This window comes from Alligator mississippiensis, chromosome 12 (genome assembly GCF_030867095.1).
Source record: "Alligator mississippiensis isolate rAllMis1 chromosome 12, rAllMis1, whole genome shotgun sequence".
In the NCBI taxonomy this organism is placed as follows: Eukaryota; Metazoa; Chordata; order Crocodylia; family Alligatoridae; genus Alligator; species Alligator mississippiensis.
In genome coordinates, this window is record NC_081835.1 from 40,236,793 (window position 1) to 40,257,334 (window position 20,542).

The following is a 20,542-nucleotide window of genomic DNA, read 5'->3' on the forward strand; positions in this document are numbered from 1 at the left end:
ACCTGCCCCGAGCGCAGCCCGACCCAACCCCCGCCCTCCACCTCCATACAGGGAAGACGAGCTCAGCATCACCCTAGTCCCAGCCCACCCACACACAGATACAGGGGTACACGCCCCCCCATGCCTTCCCAGGGTGTGCATAGCAGAGGGAGCCATGCCCCCTCACACACTCCCTGGATGAGCCACTCATGGCTCCTTCCCATGCCACACTCCGCCCCGGATGTACAGCACCTGCCCCTGACCCTGCCCCAGCCCCATTCCCTCCAACACCACGGGGGCCTCGATCTGCCCCCACCAGGCCCCTTCCTGCCCCCCGCCCCTTCCCCCACAATAGACTTACCAGCTGGATGCAGCTCTCCACGCTGCTTCGCTGTGTTCCTGGCTGCCTGTGTGCTGCACTGTGACTCTGCGCACGCGCAGGGCATTTAAAATCGGCAACATTATTGGCCACATCAACCAAAAAAAGCCTATTTCCGATACTGTAAATTTTCCTTATATCACTGCCAATCCGATATAGGACCAATGTATCAGTGCATCTCTATCAAAAGGAAGTACTAAGTAACAGTGCAGTTACAACAGCGCCTTAGGGGCACATGTGGACACACCCAGTATATAGAACAGAGGTGGGCAAGATATGGCCCGTGGGCTGGATCTGGCCTGCGGGACCCCTAACAAATTTAGAAAATATTTGACAGACAGTCAGGAACAGATAAAGACAACAGGAGCCAGGAGCAACACAACCCAGGAGAGCTGGCAGCAGGAGGCAGGAACCCAGCCCCGCCCCACCCCTAGCCATTTCCCTGCCTTCCTGCCCCCACCCTGCTCCAGCACCATCTGTCTCCCAGCTGCATCACTGGACTGGGAGCACAGGACTGTGCCAGTACCGTGTGTGTGTGTGTGTGTGTGTTCATAGGGCAAGTCCCACACACACCCCCTCACACTACCATACGCGCAGACCCTCACACCCACACCACCTCACACATTCCAGCCACTCTCCCCTCACACACAACCCCCACAAACCCCATACCCACCCACACCCCACTTACTCCCTCACCCCACACCAACACACCCTCCCCCACAGCCCCCATACCCATAGCCCCTCACAAACATATACCCACCCCCTCACAATATACAAGAGTAAGACTTCATTTTAAGCTATTATATACAATCACCTCTATGTACACTACAGAAACACATGTAAACCAGGACAAAAATATTTTTTGAAATCATAATAATTAATGTTTTAGATGTTTGCTTTTTAGAATATAATTTGGTATTTTTCTGGTTCCAGAATGGCAAAACCCATTGCTGAAAGAAGTACTTCTGGGGGCAAGGGGAGGGACTTCTGGTGGCAAAGGCCAGGGGTTAAGGGGTGGGACTTCCAGCCCAAAATGGCAACATGGGAGTGGGGCACCTGTCAAGGGGCAAAGCTACCCACACAGCCCTCAACAGCTTGCCAAAACTCAGTAAACTTGCCAAAACTCGGCCCTCCACCTGAAATAATTGCCCACCCCTGGTATAGAATCATGAAAAAAAAAACAGGGTTGAAAAGGGACATCAGGAGGTAATTTATTCCAGCCCCTACCCAAGATAAGATCATTCCTGTCTATGCCAGACTACACAGATATTTGTCAAACTGTACTTAAAGCGACTCCAATGACAGGGATTCCACAACTTATTCTAAGTAATCTCTTCTAGTGCTTACCCACCCCCATAGTCAGAAATTTCTTCCTAAAGCCTAAACCAAATTTCCATAGTTGTAGCTTAAGCCCATTGTTCTTTTCCTTTCTTCAGAGGATAAATAAAACAATTGATCACTATCCTCTTTGTAACAATCCTTTTGTATTTGAAAATTATCAAATCCCTCCCTCATGCAGGGGCAACGAGTAGGGGGGTGCACGTGCACCCCCTGAGAGTGCTGGTGCACCCCATCAGGCTGTGCACCCTGTTTAGCCAGCGAACAGGGGGGGCAGGCAGGAGGCACCAGTGCTCCCCCTGCGAGCGCTGGCCAGCAAGTGAGGCCACCAACTGGCCGGTGGCCACAGGAGTTACGGAGAGTGAAATCAGCTGCATGATCGGCCGCCAGGGGCACCCCTCCACCCCCCGCTTACTGACTGGTGCCAGGGGGGGCATGTGCCCCCCATGACTCAAGAGGCACCAGACACCCATGCCCTCATGTCTTAACTTACTTGCGACTGCAGAGAGAGCAGAGAAGCAATGGAGCTGGGGTACTGTTCCTGTTCTACACTGGCTAGCATAACTGGACAATTGTAAAGACGGAACACACTACACCAAAGGGGTACCACAGGGAGTATGCTTATTCATAGATTCATAGATGTTAGGGTCAGAAGGGACCTCAACAGATCATCGAGTCCGACCCCCTGCATAGGCAGGAAAGCTTGTTGGGTTTAGATAACCCCAGCTAGATGCCTGTCTAACCTCCTCTTGAAGACCCCCAGGGTAGGGGAGATCACCACCTCCCTTGGGAGCCTGTTCCAGACCTTGGCCACTCGAACTGTGAAGTTCTTCCTAATGTCTAGTCTAAATCTGTTCTCTGCTAGCTTATGGCCATTATTTCTTGTAACCCCCAGGGGTGCCTTGGTGAGTAAAGCCTCACCAATTCCCTTCTGTGCCCCCATGATGAACTTATAGGCAGCCACAAGGTCGCCTCTCAGCCTTCTCTTGCGGAGGCTGAAGAGGTCCAGGTGCCCTAGTCTCTCCTCATAGGGCTTGGCCTGCAAGCCCTTAACCATATGAGTGGCCCTTCTCTGGACCCTCTCCAGGTTATCCACAACCCTCTTGAAGCGCAGCGCCCAAAACTGCACGCAGTATTCCAACCGCGGTCTGACCAGCGCCTGATAGGGGGGAATTATCACCTCCTTGGTTCTGTTCATCATGCATTTGCTGATGCACGATAAAGTGCCATTAGCTTTTCTGATGGCTTTGTCACACTGACGACTCATGTTCATCTTGGAGTCCACTAGGACTCCAAGATCCCTTTCCGCTTCCATGCCACCAAGCAGGTCATTTCCTAGGCAGTAGGTATGCTGGACATTTTTCCTCCCTAGGTGCAGCACTTTGCATTTCTCTTTGTTCAATTGCATTCTGTTGTTTTCTGCCCATATGTCCAACCTGTCCAGGTCTACTTGTAGTTGTTCCCTGCCCTCCGGCGTGTCCACTTCTCCCCACAGTTTTGTGTCATCCGCAAACTTGGACAGAGTACACTTCACTCCCTCGTCCAAGTCGCTGATGAAGACATTGAAGAGTATCGGTCCAAGGCCCGAACCCTGCGGGACCCCACTGACCACACCCTTCCAGGTCGATACCGACCCATCCACTACGACTCTCTGGGTACGACCCTCTAGCCAATTCGCCACCCACCGGACCGTGCAGTCCAAGTGACAGCCTCTTAACTTGTTCACCGGTATGGTGTGGGATACCGTATCGAAGGCCTTCCTGAAGTCTAATTCTTAGACAGGTAAATTCTGGAAAATATTTGCCTTTTAGGAGTCCTGGCTCTATATCAACCCTTACTTTGGCTATAGCTTAATGTAATAAAGAAATTTAACCTGATGTAACTCAAGTATGGAATTCTGAGGTCAACTGTTTAAATGTGGAAGTGTCATGTACACCTGATGGGTATATTTGTAGGCATTTAGCATGAGTGTTAGACTTTTACATAACAACAATAATAAATAATAATACACATGGGTTCTAGAACCTTCTGTTATGAGCAGCTAGTTTACACACTCCTTTGGCAGTTGTTTTTTTAGAAAAAAAAACGAATTAAATATTTATTCTGAGAAATCAAATATAATTCTGAAATACTAGAACTAAGGTTGAAATCCTCTTTGTGCTGAAGCTTTTAGTATTGTTTCTTACTATTATCTTGTTTTCACTCAAAAATGCTGGGATTTTGCTCTGACCTCCTCAGCCCTCCACTGAAGTAATCCTCTCCTGTTCCCTCCCCTCCCACCCCCCCGAGAAATAATTGGCTGAGAGTAAAGACTCAGAATTGAAGACTTAAAAAGCTTTGGGCAAGGTTCCTCACCAAAGGCTTTTAAAGAAACTAAGCAGTTATATGATCAAAAGAAGGTCCTCTTTGTCAAAATAGTCTAATATTATAAAAGCTTTACTCTGGCTGTAACGCTTTATTCGCACTCTGATTGGTTGCCTTGGCAGCCAATCAGAGTGCTCTGGACAGCCAGAGACATATGGCAGAGCACCGCCATGACAGCAGGGACTAAGGGGCCAGAGTGGAGGCTAGAGGGAGGACAATGGAGGCCAGAAGGAGGACAATGGAGGCTGGAGTGCCACCATGACAGAGGGGATGGAGCCGTGGGGGAGGGGGGCAAGGCCCCCCCTGCTCCTGTTGTTTCTAACAACAGCTGGTGGGGAGGGGGAGACAGAGGGGAAGAGGGGAGGGAGCAGGAAGGGGGGGGGAGGGTTACCAGTGGCTATGCCCAGCCACAGCCATGACCACAACTGTTGCCACAGGCCCTAGCACTCCCCCGAAGCAGCGGGAGGGAGTGGGGGCAGAATGGCCCAGCCACGGCCCAAAGCAGTGGGCGGAAAGGGGGGCAGCCACAGCCTTGGCCTAAAGCAGCAGGGCGGGGAGGAATGTCCCTGGCTCTGGCCCGAAGGAGCGGTGGGGAGCGGCCCCAGCCCCAGGTTGGGGGGCTGGACACAGGACTCTGTCCCCGCCTGCCCCCTGTCCCATCATTTCTGACGGGCAATTTGCTAGTAGAATTATAAAATTGGAGTGGTACCTCAAGGGCCACCTAGTGTTTCTCAACCCGTGGGTCACAACCCAAGAGTGGGTCACAAGACTATATGAAAGGGTCACGTACTAACTTAAAAAATGGATCAACAAACTTTAAAAATTGATTCTCCTTCAAAGGAGAAAAGTGTGGGAAATGGCGGGTCTCCCCTTGCAGGCTGGCAGAGTTCCAGCACACAAGGGGCTCCAGGGAGCAGGAGGAGGATCAGGCAGGGAGCGCCATGTGCATGTGTATATATGCACACAGCAGCCAGGCAGCATGAGAGCAGCTGCCACAGCACTCTGCAGGTAAATCTATAGGGCAGGGGGTGCATAGACAACACATGGGAGGGGAGGGGGACACAGGCTGCGTGTTGAAGAGATATGGGGGGACATGTGCCCTCCAGATTTGTACACCGATAACAGGCAAAGGGCTGCAGCCTGGCTGGACTGGCATGGAAAGAAGAGGCCTCTACAGCCCAGTGGGCAAGACCCAGCATGGGATGGCAAAACAGGGCAGCAAGACTCACTGCTGCCATCACCCCCTGTGCCAGATGCAGCCTCAGCAGCATGAAGAGTAAACAATGGCGGGGAGACGGGGTGGATGGGGGAGTTGCACTGCCCTCACCTCCTCCAAGTGCCAGCCACTCACATGCCAGGTTGCACCACTACTCTGCTGCCATGCCTGGCTGTAGCTGCCATTCCCCTCAGGCCACATGTCTGCTCTGGAGGTAAGATGGGATGGTAGACAGTGTGGATGGCCTGAGGGGAGTGGCAGCAGCAGCACCCAAGCTATGGCAGCAGAGTAGAGCCATGGCCTGGTGCTTGAGTGGCCCGCAGCAGGAGGAGGTAAGGGTAGCATGGTCCCGCCCCCCCCCCCCCCCCCCCCCCCCGTCCATTACTTCTCATGCAGCTGGCAGCATGACTGGCACTGGGGGCCTGTCGGCAGCAGTGGCAGCAACAAGTCTCACAATCCCGCTCTGCCCTCCCACGCTGGGTCTCGCCTACTGGGCCACAGAGGTGGCTCCTGCACATGCTGGTCTAGCCATGCTGAAGCCCCATGTCTGCTGTGGGAGCACAAATCTGTGGGGGGGAAGGCAGGGAGGGCACATGCCCCCCCATGCCCCAGGCACCCACCTCCTGCCCCACATATTGTGGGGCTGGGGCCTGGAGGCAGGAGGTCAGGAGTGAGGGGCACCAGCAGGGCCAGGGAGCTGTTTTCTACTTAAATTATTTACTGGGTCGAGACTGGCCAATGTGTACAGATGGATCCTGGTACCAAAAAAAATTGAGAACACTGATCTAGTCCAACTTCCTATATGAATGCATTGTTACTAAACCATCCTAAACAAATGCTTACTCAGTCTTTTATTGAAAATCTCCAATAAAGGAGGTTCTACAAGTTTTCTGGGCATCTTACTCCATAGGACTAAGATTATTCAGCCTAGAAAAGAGAAGATTTAGAGAAGATATGACAGACCTATTAAATTATTAATCATATGGAAAATGTGAATAAGGAAACTATGACTCATTATGTCTCATAATCCATAAAGCAGTGATGTACAATATCACAACAAAAGGTAGCATTTGATACAACACATAAATAATCTATGAAACATTTTGGCCTCAGGATGTTGTACAGGCCAATAATTTGGTTCCAAAAAAGATTATCCAAATTCATGAAGAATAGGCCTATCAGGGGCTGTTAAACACAATAGCCAGGGACATCATCTAGGCTCAGAACGTGACCAGACTCATCATAGTTGGGAATGAGATAACTCCATACATGCCCTCTCTCTTATACTCTTCCTCTAACAGAGGGGAACATATGGCCCACAGGCTGGATCCAGGCTACAGAGCCTCTCTGTCCAGCCCACCAAGCTACTGGCAAGCATTGGGAGGTGGGGTGGAGGATGGCCTGCTGCAGAATCTAGGACTCTTTGCCCCTCTAGGCATGGACATCAGTGGCATGCTTGGCTCATTGCCTCCACGGGACCCCTTGCCACCACCACTGCCTCCACTGGATCCATGCTGCTACCACTGCCATTGCTGAACCCCTGACCACTGCCACCACAACCTGTATAGCAGCCTTTACACCCTAGACTGGATCCAGTCCACAAGGACCCCACCATCTAGATCCAAGCCTCAAGGAGCCCCATGGTCCAGATCCAGCCCAGGGTCCCAGGTGAACTTAAAACAGGGGTGAGCAAAGTACAGCCCACAAGCTGGATCCAGCCCACCAGGCAATTCCATCCAGCCCTGTGGGCCCCTCCGTAAGCCCCGGCCCTCACTGTCCCTCTGCAAGACAGCACCAACATGCAAGAGGTGCAGCTTTGGTTGCTAAGCAACCACCCCCCCCATCCCAGTCTGGCCTGACCTGCCCCACTCCCAAGCCAGGGAGTGCTACGCCCCAGTCTGGCAGAGGCTTTCGTCTGGCCACCCTGTGGCTGTTTCCAGCCCTCCCTGCCTGCGAGCTTGGGAATTCAGGTATGGGCCCCACCAGGCCACGGACACCCGCTGGGACAAAGCGGGCGGGAGCATGGGTAGCTGTGTGATATGGAGTCGACTGGGCTGGCCCCACATGCTGCATGAGTGCAGGAGCTACATGCTATGGGACCGGGTGGGGCTGGCCCTGCACCCTGCTACCACATGCAGCCAGGGACTCTGGCAGGAGCACTACTGGACCAGGTGGGGCTGGCCCTGCACACTAACGCCACCTGCAGCCAGGGACTGGGGTAGGAGCATGGGAGCTGCACACTATGGGCCCAGATGGGGCTGGCCCCACACCCTGCCACCACATGCAGCCAGGGACTCTGGCAGGAGCACTACAGGCCAGGTGGAGCTGGCCCTACATGCTGCCACCATGTGCAACCAGGGACTTGGGTGGCAGCTGCGTGTTACGGAGCTCAGTGGGGCTGACCCTGCACGCTGCCACTGCCTGCAGCCAGGGACTGGGGTGGGAGCACACGGAGCTGTGTGCTATGGGGATGGGCGGGGCTGGTGCCACCCACTGCCACCACATGCAGATCCAGGGACTTGCACACTCCGGGGACTCTGAGGATCCTCCCCCCAGCCACACACACACACCCACACCCTTCCACAGCCCCCACACACACTCGTATTCCCCCACTCCCAGCATACCCACACGCCTCCAAACCTAACCCCCCCACCTCATACACCCCACCCACCATACCTACACCCTACACACACAGCCCCCACAACCCACCACACACCTCCACATACACCCTATTACCCCCATACAATATACAAGAGTAAGCTTGTTTGTTAAGCTATTATGCAATCCCCTCTAGCTACACTAAGCAAACACACATAAATCATGACAAAAATGTTTTTTAAATAAAATTAAAATAAATTATAGTACATGTTTAATTTTTTTTAGGATATTATTTGCTTTTTTTCTGGTTTCAAGATGGCAGCACCCTCCCTCCCACTTCCAGGGCAAGGGGATGGACTTCTGGTAGGAAAGGTCAGGGTTTAGGGGCAGAACTTCAAGTCCAAAATTGGCAACCAGGGGACAGGGCACCTGTCAAGGGGTGCGGCTACCCTTGCAGTCCTCGACACCTCACCAAAACTCATTAAGTGGCCCTCCAGCCAGAAGAATTGCCCAATCCCGATTTAAAACCCCTGCTCTCACACGTGAGCTACTGACTCAACATTGGAAAAAGGTTAGAGAGATCTGTGGTGCAAGACTGAAAATTTTAGCCTTAAAAAAGGTACATTCTTTAAATATTTACGAGCAAGAGTCAAAAGGTCATGAGGCGCTACAGGGATTTGGGGGGGGGCTAAAGGGTCTGGGGGCACAGGTGGTGTTCTCGTCGATCCTCCCAATCTCAGGCTATGGGCTGAGGAGGGAGAGGATCCACGTAGTCAACCAAAGACTGCAGCGCTGGTGCCATCGGGAAGGCTTTGGATTCCATGACCACAGCCCGCTCTTTGGTGAGAGAGGCAGCGAGCTGCTGGGAAGAGATGGCCTTCCACCTCTCTCCCCTAGGGAGGAGGCTCTTCTCAGCCAGACTAGCTGACTTGCTCCACCGGGCTTTAAACTAAGCCCGGTGGAGCAAGGACGGGGGGACTACTGCCACTGCTGGCCCGCTGAGCAACCCTTGCAAAGCCAGCGGGTCAAGGCACTTAAGGGAGCCCACCCCTGCCCCGGCCCTGGTAAAATCTGTGGGCAAGGAAGGAGCCCCCCAGGGGACACTTGCCTGCCTGTACACAAATGCCAGGAGCTTGGGGAATAAGCAGGAGGAGCTCATCCTCCTGCTCAATGAAAATAATTATGATGTCATAGGGATAACGGAGACCTGGTGGGACTCCACCAATGACTGGACCACGGGGATAGATGGCTATACCCTGTACAGGAGGGATCGTGTAGATAAAAGGGGCAGGGGTGTAGCTCTCTATGTTAAGGAAAGCTACGTGTCCCTGCAAGCCGGTATTGGCGACCAGGGTAGATGATTGGAGACCCTCTCAGTTAAAATCCGTGGGGAACACGGCACAGGGGACACAATGGTGGGAGTCTACTACAGACCTCCCACCCAAAGTCCTGAGCTTGACCAGGAGTTTGCCCGAGAACTGGCTGAGGCCACATGCTCCAGGACCATGGTTGTCATGGGTGACTTCAATTACCCGGACATCTCATGGGAGGATCGCTCAGCAAAATCCGAGCGGTCGCAAAGCTTCCTATCGTGCGTGGATGACCTCTACCTGACTCAAGAAGTCTATGGGCCAACAAGAGGCAAAGCGCTGCTCGACCTGGTACTGGCTACTGGGGATGACCTAGTCGGTGACCTAGTGATCGATGGGAAGCTGGGTGACAGCGACCACGAGCTGATCACCATCACCATCCGCCGAAAAGCTGGCAAGTCAGTCAGCAACACAGAAGTCATTGACTTCAGGAAAGCCGACTTTGACAAGCTCAGTAGGCCCAGTGGGGCCCTAAGGGACCATGACCCCAGGGAGAGGGGAGTTCAAAAAGAGTGGTTGCTCCTCAAGGGAGCGATCCTCAGTGCACAAGCTAAGTCTATTCCATCTCGGAGGAAAGGCAGCAAGAGGGCACAGCAGCCCCCCTGGCTCTCCAGGGACCTAGCAGACATCCTGAGGCTAAAAAGAAAGGCCTACAAAGGATGGAGGATGGGAGTCACCTCCAAGTAGGATTATTCTGCGCTGGTCCGGTCCTGCAGGAAGCATACCAGGAAAGCCAAGGCTGCAACTGAACTCCAACTAGCTACGAGCATCAAGGACAATAAAAAGTCCTTTTTCAGATATGTGGGGAGCCGGAGGAAAACCAGGGGCAACCCTGGACCCCTGCTGAACTAGATGGGGCAACTGACAAATGATGCCCAGGAAAAGCCAACCTATTAAATGGGTACTTTGCGTCGGTCTTTCATCAGTCCCACGGGACGCCCATGCCCGCTATGGGACAGGGACGTCCGGGTGAGGGTGATCCCCTGCCCTCCATTAATGCTGACCTTGTGAAGGAACATCTTGAGAAGCTGAATACCTTCAAGTCAGCCTGCCCTGGGTACTCAAGGAGCTGGTGAGCATCATAGCCCAAACTCTAGCACGGATCTTTGAAAACTCTTGGCGCTCTGGTATAGTGCCCGAAGACTGGAAGAAGGCCAACGTGGTGCCTATCTTCAAGAAAGGGAGGAAAGTGGATCCGGCTAACTATAGGCCCATCAGCCTGACTTCTACCCCGGGGAAAATCTTAGAAAAGTTTATTAAAGAGGCCATCCTTAATGGACTGGCCAACGCCAACATCTTAAGGGACAGCCAGCACGGGTTTGTTGCGGGTAGGTCTTGCTTGACCAATCTCATTTCCTTCTACGACCAGGTGACCTATCACCTGGACAAGGGAGAAAAGATTGATGTCATATATCTTGACTTCAAAAAAGCCTTCGATCTGGTATCCCATGATCACCTCTTGGTGAAACTGGCCAATTGTCGCCTTGGGTCCACCACGATCCACTGGCTGGAAAATTGGCTCCGTGGTTGGACCCAGAGGGTAGTAATTGATGGAGGTCACTCATCATGGTGTCCTGTGACCAGTGGGGTCCCCCAAGGCTCTGTCCTTGGACCCATATTGTTCAACATCTTCATTAATGATGTGGACACTGGAGTCAGAAGCGGACTGGCCAAGTTCGCCAATGACACCAAACTTTGGGGAAAAGCACCCACACCAGAAGACAGGCGGGTGATCCAGGCTGACCTGGACAGGCTCAGCAAGTGGGCGGACGAGAATCTGATGGTGTTCAACGCCGATAAATGCAAGGTTCTCCACCTTGGGAAAAAAAACCCGCAGCATCCTTATAGGCTTGGCACTATGGAAGAAAGAGACTTGGGGGTCATCACTGACCACAAGATGAACATGAGCCTGCAATGCGATGCTGCGGCTAGTAAAGCGACCAAAACGCTGGCTTGCATCCATAGATGCTTCTCAAGCAAATCCTGGGACGTCATTCTCCCCTTGTACTCAGCCTTGGTGAGGCCGCAGCTGGAGTACTGCGTCCAGTTTTGGGCTCCACAATTCAAAAAGGATGTGGAGAAGCTTGAGAGAGTCCAGAGAAGAGCCACGTGCATGATCAGAGGTCAGGGAAGCAGACCCTATGATGACAGGCTGAGAGCCATGGGGCTCTTTAGCCTAGAAAAGCGCAGGCTCAGGGGTGATCTGATGGCCACCTATAAGTTTATTAGGGGTGACCACCTGTATCTGAGGGAACGTTTCTTCACCAGAGCGCCCCGAGGGATGACAACTAGGTCGAACAGTCATAAACTACTACAAGACCGTTTCAGGCTGGACATAAGGAAGAATTTCTTTACTGTCCGAGCCCCCAAGGTCTGGAACAGCCTGCCACCGGAGGAGGTTCAAGTGCCTACATTGAACACCTTCAAGAGCAAACTGGATGCTTATCTTGCTGGGATCCTATGACCCCAGCTGACTTCCTGCCCTTTGGGCAGGCGGCTGGACTCGATGATCTTCTGAGGTCCCTTCCAGCCCTAATGTCTATGATCTATGATTAAAGGGGCTGTAATGGAAACTGTTAAGCAAACCTAATCTAACTTCAACAGATTTGGGGGTCCTTGGCAATAATATTTATGAAGTTGTGATGGATGGACAAGTTACCAAAGGACTGGAGAATGGCCAACATAATGCCCTTCTAAAAAAAGCGAAAAAGAGGACTTGAGGAAATATAGAGCAGTCTGGTTAACCTTACCTCAATACCCAGGAAGTTTTCTGGAGCATATTCTAAGGAAGTCCATTAGCTAGCATCTTATGTAGGAAAGGCTGATTAAAAGCAGCCATCATGAATTTATTAAGAACAAATTGTGCCAAATAAACTTTCTCTCCTCCTCTGACCAAGTAACTACTCAGGTAGATGTAGGGAATGCTGTGGATACAGTCTATCTGGATTTCTGACAAGGCTTTTGACAAGGTCCTACACAACCTTCTCCTTAAACAAATTGGAGAAATGTAGTCTAGACAAAACAACTACAAGGTGCAAAGTCTCCTAGCTCAATAGCCACAAGCAAAGAGTAATTATAAATGGCTTCACATAAGAATGACAGGAAGTTGAGTGGTGTCCTATAGTCCTGAGCCCAGTGTTGTTCAATGCATTTATTATTTGGATGCCAGAATAGAGAGCTCCATGAGTAAATATTCACACAACACAAAACTGGGAAGGATTGCAAACATTTTGGAGGACAGGAATGCAATTCAGCAGGATCCCAACAGAATGGAAGACTGAGCTAGATCTAACAGGATGAAGTTCAATGCTGACAAATACAAGGTACTACACTTCAGGAAGAATAATCAATAATACAAATACAAAACGGGCAACATGTGGCTGGACTGCAACACTATGGAGAAGGATCTGGGAGCCCTGGAAGATTGTGGATTCAATAGGAGTACAATACCTATTGTATAATGGCCTGTAGTACAATTCCACAGTATAGTTGCACAAAAGGCAAATGCGATTTTGGGATGCACCTGTAGAAGCATTAAGGGAAACACACAGGAGATGATACTGTCTCTACCTGACACTCGTTAGGCCTCATCTAGAGCAGTGGTTATCAACTGGGGAACTGCAAGCAGGTTTCAGGGGGTCTGCCTAGCCTGGCCTGGGGAGGAAGCACCTGGGCCCCCTGGGACTAAGGCAAGTCCCAAGGGGCAGGGGTGGGGGCAGGCCCAGCCCCACAGCCTCTATATTGTGGGTGGCGCTGCAGGCAGGCAGACAACTCTGTGCTGTTGCTGTTCAAGTGTGGGGGGCCCAGTGCTCCCCACTGCCAAGCCCTGCCCATTGCAGGTGGGGCTGGGGAGCTGGGCAGTTGTTGTGGCACAGGTGGGCCATGGAGTTTTTATACATTTATAAATTTTTAAAAGGACATGGAGAAGTTAGAAACCGTCCAGAGGCAGGCAACAAAAATGATGAAGAGCTTGGAAAGCAAGTCCTATGAGAGACTGAAGGAAATAGTCATGTGTAACTTGCCATGTCCAGAGCTCCCCACTTAGGCTTTTCTAGCCAGCCAGAGCCATCTGTGGTCCTGCAGGCCAACAGTTTGCCCCTGACACCAGTTACCTAGACCACCTTTGCTTCTCGCCTGCCACGTCTTTGATGGAAATTTTAATCTTGGGGTTGTTGTTACTCCCAGCTCAGTGGTGTCTTGCTAAGGTCACTTGTTAGCGCAAGGATCTCGGGGCTCTGTCTCCCTTACACCCCACCTAGAGCCAACCCATTGTTACTCTGATGTTGCACGGACGCCGTGTTACCAGTCGGCATTCTCATTCAGTCCTGTAGGTCTGTCATCATCCTCTCGGCCCTCTCCACAGCAGTGCTTCCAGGTCTTCTCTTCGGGTAAGTGCACTGACTCCACCGAGTCAGCGCGTGGGGGCAGCCCCACACACGGAGGCTGCCACCAACTGTCTTCTTCTGGCTCTCCACTCCAGCCAGAGCCTGCCCTCGGCTGCCGGAGACTTCCTTCCAGTCCCGCCATCAGACCAGAGCACAGGGCTTTTATTGGTGCCTCAGCTGGCAAATCGGTGCTGGCACGCGCCTACAAAGCACGTCCACACTGGTACCGGCTTTTTTTCTTTGTCCCGTCTCCGGGCTCCTGCTTGCTGCAGCGAGAGATGCCATAGGGTTGCTGGTAAATCTTGCGGCACAGCAAACCCACCGCCACCATCGTCCTCTTGGGTCTTGGGGGGGCTGAACTGTTACCATCCTGTCTTTGTTGCCCCCTTTCTGCGGCTCTGCATGTTGCAGAGTTGCCGGCATTGCTCGCAGCATGGCAATCCTGCCACCACCACCATGCTCCCGCAGTTCGGGGCCTTTTTTGACTGGGGTGTATCAATGCTCCTGTGGAATAAAAATCCACAGGTTTTTGGCTAGAGGGCCTTATCCCTCCACTCAGGGTTAAACCATTTGCCACATTTGGTGTCAAAAAGGAATTGTGCCCTATGACCCAATTGGTACAAATTGTGGGGGTTTTACCTGCCTCTGTAGAAGGGGGCATGGCTTTCTCATTTGGATCTCTTCAGTGTATTTTAACCACCCTTACAGCAACAGTACATTGTCTACTGTTATCCCTCTGCTTTCCCCATGGCAGTTTTTGGTATTATGTCTTGTGGTTGCATTGGGGTTAACTGCATAGCTTTGAATTGCTGCTCAACCTTTTTGCCCAGTAGGCTGAATGGGCAGTGTCTGGTCGATCCATAGGCCAGATCCAACGGTGGTCCTAATCTGTTGCCCAGGGGCAGGTATAACAGGGCCCCATCCAAGCACACAGAAGGGAGCAGGGAGCAGCTCAGCCCCAATCCAGCCATGTAGGAGAAGACGGCTTGGCACAACCCCAACCTGCCTGTGTGGAGGGTGGGGGGCTGTAGAGGAAGGGGATGTGACCCAACCCCAAGCTAGCTGTGCCAGGGGGAAGGAGGCATGGCCTAGCCCCAATCCGGCCATGTGGAACTTGGGAATTTGGTAGTGGAGGAGGGTAGCGGTATTAATTGCTGCTGCTCCCCTGCTGCCAAATTCCCAACCCATGGGGTTCCCCATGAGCAAAATATAATGCCTCTGCAGGCTGGATTCGGCCCACGAGCCAAAGGTTGAGCACCCCTGGGTTAGGCAAATGGATTTCTATACTGTGATTTGAATAGGAATGATCTTGCTTCAGAAAGGGGTTGGACTAGATGACCTCTGGAGGTCATTCCCAACCCTACTTTTTTGTCATTCTATAAACTTGAGAATTCTTTAAAGAAAGAAGAATGCTTTGGTTAAAAGAATTGAGGGAATCATTTAGGACAGTGGTGGTCAACCAGGAGTATGTGTACCCCTAGGGGTACTTATAAAGGTCATAGGGGATATGCAGAATGAAGGAGACAAAATTAGAGGTGCACTTATAAATCGGTCCCATAGTGGATCAGCACCGATATAAGGAAAATTGACTGTATCAGCAATCGGCTTTTTCTGGCTGACGTGGCCAATAACGTGGCTGATAAATGCCACATACATGTGCACAGCTGCAGCGCGACACGCAGGCAGCCAGGAGCACAGCCCAGCAGCGTAGAAAACATCTGGGTCCGGCTGCTAAGTTTGTTGTGAGGGAAGGGAGGGGGAGGGGAGGGACATATCGAGGCCCCAGAAGTGGGGGAGGGAGTGGGCCTGGGGAGTTGAAGGGGCTACAGCAAATTCTGGAGTGACTGCAGCCCCTCCCATACCCCCTCTTCCAGGGCTGCCGCCACCTGCTCCGAGCTCAGCCCGGCCCAGCCCGCCGCCAGGAAGAGCTCAGAGAAGCCCCATCCCCAGCCCACAGCATCAGCCTTCCCCATGCATAAATCTAGAAGCATACACTCCCCATACCCTCCCAGGGTGCTTGCAACAGTGGGAGCTGCCCCCCCAAACAAGCCACTCACAGCTCCATCCCATGCTCTGCCCCAGCTGTGCAGTACCTGTTACATTAAAACCAAGAAAAAAAATATAAAGGGTACATGAGCTGAAACTTTAAGACAGAAGAGGTACACTTGTTAAAAAAGGTTGAAAACCCCTTGTTTAGGAGATTGGCACCAAATACATATAAGGATTTAGATCTGTCTCCAAGTTTCAGTTCTTTATCCTTAAAATTGGAATACTTTATTTTCTTGAAAACATACCCCTAAATAAAACACACGCCTTGTTTTTGGAAGGCAGAATCTAGAAAAACAAGATTTTCCCAGAGTCATGGCCAACAGTGAGGCATAGAATAAGTCCTCCTGGGAAAACAGAGTGTCCAGAAAGCTGCCTCACTCTGAGATACCATGTTTCCTGGACACTATGTTTCCAGGAGGACTTTGTGTCACATATTTGGCTATTACTTTGGAAAAATCTCTTTTCTCTATTTTGTCTTCTAAAAACAAGTGCATCCATTTCAGAGTCTGCAAGGCTCTGGCAGACAGCCAAAGTGTCTGTGTGCCTCAGAAGGATGGGCTGGGAGTCCCCAGTTTGGCTCACTGCCTGGGTTGCTGTACTGGCCTGCAAGGACCGTGCATGTTTGTCACATTAGAGTCCTCATTACTCTCCTGGGCAGCACACACCACTGTGTCCACCATGTTTCCAGATGTGACCAGATCATTGACTGCACAGATATAGGAAAGTTCCTTGTAGTGAACGCAAGTGACACTGACCCTGAGCGTGCCCAACACACAGCTGCTGTCCTGTGCCCTTAAAAACTGATGCCTCAGTACCTAGCACTTGGACAGGCATTGGACCCATGTCCATGGGCAGCCATTTCCTCCACAGTTCATTAAGAATGCCTTGTTTCAGTGGCTTAACTGGAGCATCCACTGGTTCTTGATCTCATTCTAGATGGTGAGTGAGATCAAGAACCACCTCATCCCTGGTCCAGTTCTTATGGCACTTGTTCACAGCACTGGAGTTGTTGGATTGAAGGGCCACAGTGAGGGGAGGATAGATGGGTGTGTGTGCAGGGATATGGAGGTCTGAACTTGCCTTGGTGGGTTGTGGATGGGTTGAATGACCTCCCCAACAGCCAAATGGTTAGGTAGATGGATGGAGGCTCCTGGTGGCTGGTGGTACTCAGCAGATGCAGGCTCCAATGCTTGTTTCAGGTGGGTGGTGAGCACAAAATGGCATTAAGTCTCCATGCTGGGCAATTAATAGGTGGGGGCAGGTACCTGGGGCCTGACACCTCTGTGCAGTAGAATTCTGTGATCAGGACCAGAGCTGCTGCACAGTTAAAGAGAGGATGGGATTGGGACCAGAGCAGTGCACTGTGGAATGCCTGGAAGACCAACCAGTCCACTTGTCCCATGGGACAACTGTTCAGATGCTCATCACAACAGGGCAAGACAAAGAATTAGTACCTCTTATCCTGCATATCTTTTGGGGGGGCTTTGTCCCAGGACAAGCAACAAGGACACCTGAATGCTCACATTTTTCCCCCCCAGGAAAACTTTTTCTCCCACATTAAGGGCAAGATCTATTTGTAGCCTATCACATACATTTAGGTGCCAGATCCTTGCAAGGGTAGTAGCAAGACTTACTTCTTTACTGTAAGTAGTTCTTTATATAAGTTTCTGTATACAAAGTGCTGTTTCCTCATCACAAGCCTCATGAAGACAGTACTAATAGCTTTCTTGTTGTTCCAGCCACTAGCTACAGTGCTCAGCCAATAGCTATGGCTGTGAGGGGTTTAATACAGGAATCAGCCATCTTGGCAACTTCATAGCATACACTATCTCCAGGCCTGTTTCTTTTCCAGAGAAGAAAATCGCTTCCCCACTTGTAATATGCACCCCATTTTTTAGGGGCTGATTTTTTGGGGGGAAGTATGTGTTGTATGTAGGAAAATACAGTAGCATTTTACTACCTCACAGGATGTGTGAAGGCTTGAACTGTTCAGAACTGTGGTGATGGGGACCAGGGGAGTAAAAAAGGATCTTTTATGGAAACCTTCCCTACTTCTCCAGTGGAGAGAGCCTAACCTCTGCTGTTTTAAGAGCATAAAAACAACAGATGGAACTTTGCCAGACTTGTGTAGCAAATACAGGGCCCATTACTAGCAGAATTTGTTCAGGTGGTCTCAAGACACAGAAGGCAGACTGAAACTCAGAGCATATATCCTACAGACATCCTAGCTTTCTTCTCCTGTATGTCCATTCATAATCCTCACTTTTCTAATCCTTTTCAACTGGAAGAGCTGTTCTGTGGATCTCAGGACAGGAATAGCAAGAAAAACAAGTTACATATTAGGGGCATTAGGTCAATTCTATGGAAAGCCTACACAGTACCCAAATTAGGCATTTGAAGCTCTAAACAACTGAAAAGAAAACAACTGAAAAGAAAAATGTAAAGGGTCTCTACCTGTAAAATCTCAATTCCAAGTAGTAGTTTCATGAGGCTTTCACAGTACGAATGCACCATAATCCTGTAAGCAAAAACATTCTATTATCGTTGTTAAAAAAATGCATGATGTGAATAGCCAGTTTTTGCCCACCAAGAACTGAAAAAATAATGTGTTTACTATGGCTTCCTCTTCCTAGCAAAGATACTCTCCCCAATCAGTCTTAGAGAATGGTTGAGGTGTTAGCAAGTAGTCTATTCCCCAAAGCAATGCATTAGTATAACTATGTATTTCCAGACTTTCTAAAGCTTGGGATCCTTTTAGAGGTATATAATAGAGTGGTTTATAATACCCATTTTGCCACAGATGCCATACTCTAGCCCAGCACCAACAATTAAAACTCCACTAATGTACCTTACTGGGACACAAGCATAGACACAAGTGGTCAAGCCAGAGAATATCAAGGGATGCTATTTGAATTCTCCTAATACAACTGGGGACCAATACTAACACATCTACAGGAAAGAAAAATGAAGAGAGGCAGTCTTCTCTGTTAGTGGCACTATTAAAGATGACTATCTAACCTATGCCACTGCTGGTAGTCAGGGGAAATTTTGAGGCACAGATAATTTATACTTCAGCTTTTAGCTGTAAATCATCTTTGGTTCCCCCTCCCCCCCACCCCAGTTCATGCTCTAGGAAGACTGCTTTGGGTTTGGAAAGCTGAGCCTTTGGAGGTCCTACTAAGTCTCCTGAAGATATTATTTAAGTAGGCACCCTCCGCCAGTCTTATAAACTTGGACTATTTATAGACATTCCATTTTTCTAGGTTTAATCCAGACTACAGCTGTAAATATATACACATGGACGTCTGTAGTCTGAATTCAAGTTGGTTCCGGTTCGAATGGAGTTTTCCTGCAAGGTAAACTCAATTGGGTTTTTGAAAAACAATAGAGGCTATCAGGCACAAAGTAATATCCTTAAAAAGTCAAATGTGTCAACAACATCTCCCCTAGCTAAGTATCAAGACAATTACAGCTTCTGGAACAGCACTTTAGATAACTGCAACAATGCAGCAGTGCTTACACAGGCTTATTATCCCCTCCTAATTACTTCCAACCTCTGTTAAGGGGCTGTCAAGTGTATAGATGGTGTATAGCCAGTGCCCCCTGCCATGATGGTCAACGATAGTCTATTAATCCTTAATCCTAGCTGAAATTTTATTCAAACTGTAGGATGCAAATTAGTTAACATGGTTTAGAAAATGTTGAGTACATCTACAAATGGGCTTGTTGCCTAAACCTAAATCTTACTTACTGTATGCAACATCACCTCAACCTCTAACTTCCAACACCTGCTCTAATAATGTTCCCAGAGTAAAAATTAGAGAGGGTCAAGGAAAGGCACTGCACCAATCCCAAAATAATTGTTCTGGAGCACATCACTTTCTAAGCAGCTAGCAAATGCCTCCCTGCCTGTAACTCTTTGTTATTTAAGTACTGTGCTTCAATCTAGCCATTCCTATGCACAGGATACAGATTTTATCCAGTATAAGTAACTATTGTTGCTGTCTTAACAAAATAAAAACTTTTTCTACCACAATTATAAATATTTAGTCACAGTAACTCCTAGGGAAGGGAAGAAAGAAATACGTTTCCTCAGACCTTGCACCTTCGCTGCGGGTAGGAGCACAAGGCAGAAGACAGTTCCTGAACAGGTCTCTGTCCTGAATGTGAGACTCTAAACCACTGATAAAGTCCTGCACAACCTGCAAAGACAGACAGACAAGTCACCCACAAATGAGTAGATGTCATGATGACACTACTGTGCATATGATGAGGGGGGAAGGGAGCTTTTTGTCAACGTAGCCCAAAAGTCCTAACTCCATCCAGCTGGATAGGAGCCGTTGGAAAAAAAACAAAATAGGGGAGGAAGCACTTTGGTTGTATAATCTAAGAACCTACAAAAGGAGATACTGGCTCCGCTATTAGTTCACATGAAGGTATAGCTACATTGACACCACACTGCTCTCAAGACTGCCTCTAAGAATAAATCTTGAATATCCATTCCCCACACTCCAAAACTAGAATTGTAATGATGAGATCTTGAGAGACAAATCTCAAAAGTGGAAGTGGTGGGCTCCCCAGGGCATTCTCACCATCTCGGTTCCAGTTTTGGAGTTTGAGGAATAGGTGGTTGGGAACCTATTTTTAGTGGCACCCTTGAAGGCAGTTTGGAGCCAGTGAAGATGCACTGTAAGGGGCCAACTTAACAGTTACTTTCCTTGTAATTCAAAGGGCCCAGTCCCAGCTGCAACCTTATGTTGTGCAGCTGACAAGAAGGAATCCTATCCAACAAACAGCAGATCCGAAAAACATTTGGAATGCTAGGACAAATGGTCTCAAGCACATGTTGGGCGGTACAGCTGAA

At 50.0% G+C, this 20,542-nt stretch overlaps 1 protein-coding gene across 3 annotated transcripts in view; it reads right to left on the reverse strand.

Moving 5' to 3' along the window:
• The window catches only part of FANCD2 (FA complementation group D2), a 208,938-nt gene that overhangs the window by 175,418 nt on the left and 12,978 nt on the right, over positions 1 to 20,542 (reverse strand). For all 3 annotated transcript variants that reach the window (XM_059716123.1, XM_059716124.1, XM_059716125.1), the window contains 2 exons: positions 19,777 to 19,880; positions 18,133 to 18,196 (listed from right to left, as the gene is read on the reverse strand). In XM_059716123.1, the coding sequence (XP_059572106.1) occupies positions 18,133 to 18,196; positions 19,777 to 19,880 (168 nt within the window). The remainder of the gene's footprint in view (positions 1 to 18,132; positions 18,197 to 19,776; positions 19,881 to 20,542) is intronic.